At 41.5% G+C, this 6,000-nt stretch overlaps 1 protein-coding gene across 2 annotated transcripts in view; it reads right to left on the reverse strand.

Annotated features, from left to right (window-relative positions):
• Positions 1-6,000, reverse strand: part of Parn (poly(A)-specific ribonuclease) — a 148,029-nt gene extending 142,029 nt beyond the window's left edge. The window contains exons 1-5 of one of the 2 annotated variants that reach the window (XM_026409243.2): positions 5,928-6,000; positions 5,059-5,136; positions 2,681-2,760; positions 2,119-2,186; positions 1,951-2,032 (exon numbers count right to left, since the gene is read on the reverse strand). In XM_026409243.2, coding sequence (XP_026265028.1) covers positions 1,951-2,032; positions 2,119-2,180 — 144 coding nt within the window. In that variant the 5' untranslated portion in view covers positions 2,181-2,186; positions 2,681-2,760; positions 5,059-5,136; positions 5,928-6,000. Of the gene's footprint in view, positions 1-1,950; positions 2,033-2,118; positions 2,187-2,680; positions 2,761-5,058; positions 5,137-5,611; positions 5,759-5,927 lie in introns of those variants that run through there. The other variant, XM_026409242.2, reaches the window with a different exon arrangement.

Raw genomic sequence — 6,000 nt, forward strand, 5'->3', positions numbered from 1 at the left:
AGCCATGGGACTCAGAGAATTTTAAGTAATTCCCTACTGTGGTAATGATAGAAAACTATATCCACACACCTTTCCAAACGGAGCCTATTTTCTCTCAGTAAACATCTACACTGTTTAATTAAATATTCTATACCGAGCAGATTAATAAGCAGCTGTTAACTGACTGCAGGAAAAAGGAAATATGGTTTACTTCACAATTTTAGGAAACTGGCTAAAAGATCTAAGTTACCTTAACTCTTTCTCTTTTGCCCCCAGCAATCAACTCTTGATTTCATTAGTTTATTTCAGGAAGAAGATGCTCAGAAGCCTACCCTCCAGACCTTCGCAATTACTTTACCACTCCATGCCAATGAAGGGGAAGATGGCAAGACTCAAATGAACTAATGTTGCTATGGGAAGAGAATTCAAGAGGCAAGATAAAAAAGGAAGAATCGGGGCTGGAGATGTGGCTCAGCGGTAGCGCGCTCGCCTGGCATGCGTGCGGCCCGGGTTCGATCCTCAGTACCACATACCAACAAAGATGTTGTGTCCGCCAAGAACTAAAAAATAAATATTAAAAAATTCTCTCTCTCTCTCTCTCTCCTCTCTCTCTCTTTAAAAAAAAAAAAAAAAAAAAAAAAAAAAACCTGGAAAAAAGGAAGAATCGCATTTCTCTCAACTACACACTTCCCTTATCCATGACAACAGATATCAAGAAGGCAGAAGGGGGCGACTGTTATTCACAAAGTGTCTTCCAGGTTAGCTACCCTGATCCTCAAGGGACTACTCCAAGGTGAAGCCTCCTTACATCCTTACCTTGACCCATAAAAATAAGTCCTCTCCTCCTCAAGAGGAAACAGTAGTCTTTTTCTACCTTCTTTTTCCTAACTGGTGAGCTTGGGAAGAGAGCCTGAGCACAAGTAGCTTAGTCTCCTCTGGGCTTCTGGTTTTAGATAGGCCATACAATATTGATCTTCCAGAAAATAAAGCTCTAACTTCTAAAAAGATACAGAGAGAGAGGGCTGGGGATGTGGCTCAAGCGGTAGCGCGCTCGCCTGGCATGCGTGCGGCCCAGATTCGATCCTCAGCACCACATATAATCAAAAATGTTGTGTCTGCCGAAAACTAAAAAATAAATATTAAAATTCTCTCTCTCTCTCTTTCTTTAAACAAATAAAAATAAATAAAAATTAAAAGATACAGAGAGTGAGATAGGGAAAAGCAAGTAAGACCTCATATGTACTTTCTTTTTTTTTTTTTTTAAAGAGAGAGAGAGAGAGAGAGAATTTATTTATTTAGTTAGTTAGTTAGTTTTTGGCGGACACAACATCTTTGTTTGTATGTGGTGCTGAGGATCAAACCTGGGCCACACGCATGCCAGGCGAGCGCGCTACCGCTTGAGCCACATCCCCAGCCCCCTCATATGTACTTTCAATTCAAGGAGAAAACAGTAAAAAATCCCAAATGGAGTCACAGTACAAAGCTATGATCTCAAATTCAGCTTTATTAATAACAAAGTTCACATTCTGATTTTCATCTGCCTGTCTTTGCATCTTATTCCTTAATTCATTCTGCATTTTTTTAAGAGAGAGTGAGAGAGAGGAGAGAGAGAGAGAGAGAGAGAGAGAGAGAGAGAGAGAGAGAATTTTTTAATATTTATTATTTTTTAGTTCTCGGCGGACACAACATCTTTGTTTGTATGTGGTGCTGAGGATCGAACCCGGGCTGCACGCATGCCAGGCGAGCGTGCTACCACTTGAGCCACATCCCCAGCCCCTTAATTCATTCTGAAGCACAGAGGGGAAATAATGGTGCTGTTAATTTACAAACCTAAAACTGAGGATCAGAGAGGGGAAATATTCTGTGAAAGACCAAAGTTAACAGAATCAAATTTTAAATAGAATTCTGATTCCACTTTTCCACAATGCCATATAAGCAAATCATAAAAGGAAAAACTCTTAAGCTACTAACCTGACAAACAAATTTTACATCTGGTGAGGATCTACTGAAGGGTTTTGGGAAAACATAGAAGTTAAATGACTTCGTCACATACCTGGGGGGGAAAAAAAACAAAACGAGGCTTAGGGGGTGACCTTATGCCACACAAAAGAATTCCCACTACTTGTTAAAACAACCTACTTTGAGTCTGTGTAGTCATACTTAAAAGTGCAAAGGCCAAACTGAAACAGCAAAAAGTCCATGGAATGCTGGAAAAGGGAAATAAAACATCTGTCACATTACGGCTACATATTTGACATGAGCAATAATACTCTCAAAAGCCTGGCTTTCTGAATCAAACAATTAGACTTTGGCAAAATACTTCCAATTAGAACAGATTATACAAACTATGTATCAGAAGCATTTTAAGTTTATATACACTTAATTTTTCCCCAATTAAGCACTTATCATCCGTCATCCAGAGTAACATTAGGCCTATTTCCAGATTATTAGAATAACCACATCATAATTCCTATAAATCAAATTGGCAAATACTAATCCTTCCCCAAAATATTTTCCAGCAAACAATTATTTTTGCTGTTGCTTTAAACATCCTTAAAATATCAATATGTGACTGGAGCTGAGAAAAAGTGCTACATTTAGAAAACTTTGATATACAGATTTAATGACTATATTCCTTTATAATTCAACAGATGGAAGATCCACACAGGAAAGAGATAGATTCTCCAGCCTATCTACTTGCCTTTTTAAGCTTCTGATACCTCTCTTCTGGAGTATCAAAACCATTTGTTAATGCGGTGACTGAAGGTCCATCGCTGATTCCTAGATTTTAAGAAATAAGTTTTTATTTTAATAAATGCTAGTATAAAAGTATCAGTGAAGGGGCTGGGGTTGTGGCTCAGTGGTAGAGCACTCGCCTAGCATGTGTGAGGCAGTGGGTTTGATCCTCAGCACCACATAAAGACCCATAAATAAAATAAAGGTATTGCATCCATCTACAACTAAAACTTTTTTTTAAAATTAGTGAAGTCAGGGGCAGGGGTACATACCTGTAATCCCAGCAACTAGAAAGGCAAAGGGAGGAGGATCACAAGTTTGAGTTCAGCCTCAAACTTAGTTAGTTAGTGACACCCTCAGCAACTTAGCAAGTCCCCGTCTCAAAATAAAAAATAAAAGAGAGTGGCTGGGGTTTTAGCTCATTGTTGGAGTACTTGCTTAGCATGTGTGAGGCTAAGTTCGATTCTCAGCACCGCATATAGATAAATAAAATGTTCATTGACAACCATAAATAAATTTTAAAAAATGAAATGAAACAGAAAATAAATAAACAAAAGAAAATTGGGGATATTGCTTAGTGATAAAGCACCCTAGCACCCTGGATTAGATTCCCAGTGCCCAAAATAAAAAGTCAACAATTCAATGCCTCTGTAATTTCATATTTTTTTTTTCTGTAGTTGTGGACAGTATGCATTTATTTTATTTATTTTTATGCAGTGCTAAGGATTGAACCCAATGCCTCACAAAAGGCCCCAACCCTGTACTTTCATATTCTTATGAACCAAGATTAATTGGAAGTGTTCTATACCTTACTTTTTCAAAATTAACTTTAATTTGGGGCTACTGGTGTAACTCAGTAATAAGACCTCTTATTTAGCATGCACAAGGCCTGGGTTTGATTCTTAGCACCAATAGAAAGAAAGATAGCATTTATTTGACTGTCCACCAAGCCAAATTCTGTAACAATAAACTTAAGAAACATAAATGTTTCAGACTAGGGATGCAGCTCAGTGCTGGAGCACTTGCAGAGCATGCAGAAAGCCCTGGGTTCAATATCCAATATTATTAAAAAAAAAAATTGAGATATAAGTTTCAATTTGTGAAAAGGCAGTTCTAAAATGGATTTCAAAATACAGTAAGCATAAAAAAAACCACTCTATGTTTGAATAAGTTTTGCTGCTTTGTAAAGGATTAACACATATCAGACATCAACAACAAATCTTAAGCATTCAGGACTAGAAGATTTCAGAGGACCAGTACTGGTCAACAGAGTTTGGAGTAACATCTACACAACAAAGGCATTTTCAGGGTCAAGATAAAGTTATTTCTGGTGGAAACTTTGAGCATATTGACTCCAACTAAAAAATTCACACTAAGGATCATGGTTACCTCTCCATGGATTCCTTTAGAAAGAGCTATAGGTTTTTAAACATGTAAACTAAGCAGCAAAAATGGGTATTTATACCAAAAGGATAAAACTCTTTGGACATAAACAACCTAAAAATAAGTATCTGCCACCCCCAAAAACATGGCAACTATAAAAAGTGTTGGTAAAGAGGTGGGGCTATAGCTCAGTGGCAAATCGCTTGCCTAGTGAGGCATTGGGTTCAAGCCTTAGCACCACATAAAAATAAACAAATAAAGGCATTCTGTCCATCTACAACTAAAAAAATTTTTTTAAAGTGTTGGAGAAGTATTACACAAACACACCTTTATATATAGGCAATGAACACTTCTACGAATATATAAAGGAATATCCTTTTATCTGCAAAAGCCTGGCCCTGGACAGTCACTAAAGGACAAATATTGTATGACTGTGTCTAAACTAGTCAGATTTATAGAAGTAAATAGTGGTTGTCAAATGGCAGGGAAAATGAGAAAAGGAGATTTCAATGTGTACAGAGTGTAAGTTTGGGAAGATGAAAATATTCCAGAGGTGAATGGTGATGGCTGCAGAGAAATGAGAATGTACTCAATGTCACTTAAAAGTAAAACACTTTAAAAAGTTAAAATGGTAAATTTTATTTTGTGTACATTTACCACACACAAAAAGCCTGACCCTAATCTTCAAGCTTTCTACTATGTATGCACCAAAGTGTTTTAAGTAGCACCCACACCATAATCTCTGTTCAGTCTGCAATCCTCACAGTCTACCATCACAAAACCACTACAACTGTTCAATGCTTTTGAAACGTTCAAGGTGCAACACTGAGACTTCTGCAACCTGCCCAAAGCTACCAAGAGCCAGGCGCAGCTAGCAAGCAGGCATCAGAAATTAGGGAGCCCCAGGCTGGTGGGAACGGCTGAAGGACCCTGAGCCCCAAGTTTTCAAGGGAGAGATACCTGAAAACTCCCCATCGATGGCAAAGAAGTCCGCCTCCTCTATGGCCTGGTACACTTTCTGAAGATTACTCTTAAAATCTGCGGAGAAACCGAGAAAAGGCTCAGAACCCGATGGCCTGGCTTCCTGCCCACAGACCCCTAAGTGGAAAAGGAAAAACTGCCCTGATATGTACGAGGCTGCGAGCTGGATGGGGACAAGTCCCAGAGGTGCGCTAGGACAGGAGATCATCTAGTGCCCCAGGGGTGCATGGGCCACGCGAGGTCAACTCCCCGAGGGGTAGTTGGGCCTGAGGGAGAAAAGTCTCGAAGGGTGCAGGAGGCGGAGAAAGACAGGGCCCCAGGGGGTGGCCAAGCAGAGCAAGGCAAGGCACACAGGAGTGCATGTTCCGCACAGGGATAAGGCCCCAAGAAGCGCACAGGCTTAAAGGGGGCAGAGCCTGAGGGGTTGACTGACTCAGCCCGAGCCCAGCCAAACAGGCTGGCCGCAGTCAGGGCCTAGCAGGCTGGGTGAGGGTGAGCGTGGGCACGCGGGTAGTGCACGGCAGACACGCACTGCTCCTGATTATCTCCATTCTGTAGAGTGGCCGGAACCCTGGCCCCTCCCGGGCCGCGGCTCAGCCGTTCTACTCGCAGAGTTCCGCAGAGACGGCGGCGGTAGCCGAGGCAGCGGCAGCAGCAACAGAACACACCGTGGCGGCGACTTCCGGAAACAGCGCGCGCCTGCTGCGCTTGCGTCAGCGTCTGCGTCACGTCGGGGGCGTGGCGAGGGAAGTCCTCTGGGGAAAGAGTGGGGGGCGTGGCCTCCTCCGTGGAGGCCTGGGCTTTGCGAGAGTCCGGTCTTAAATTCTAGTTGATCAACCAATATTTACCTGCCAGGCACAGTGGAGCACGTCTGCAGTCCCTGCGGCTCGGGAGGCTAAGGCAGGAAGATCGCAAATTCAA

This window comes from Urocitellus parryii, chromosome 9 (genome assembly GCF_045843805.1).
Source record: "Urocitellus parryii isolate mUroPar1 chromosome 9, mUroPar1.hap1, whole genome shotgun sequence".
NCBI classification, from domain to species: Eukaryota; Metazoa; Chordata; class Mammalia; order Rodentia; family Sciuridae; genus Urocitellus; species Urocitellus parryii.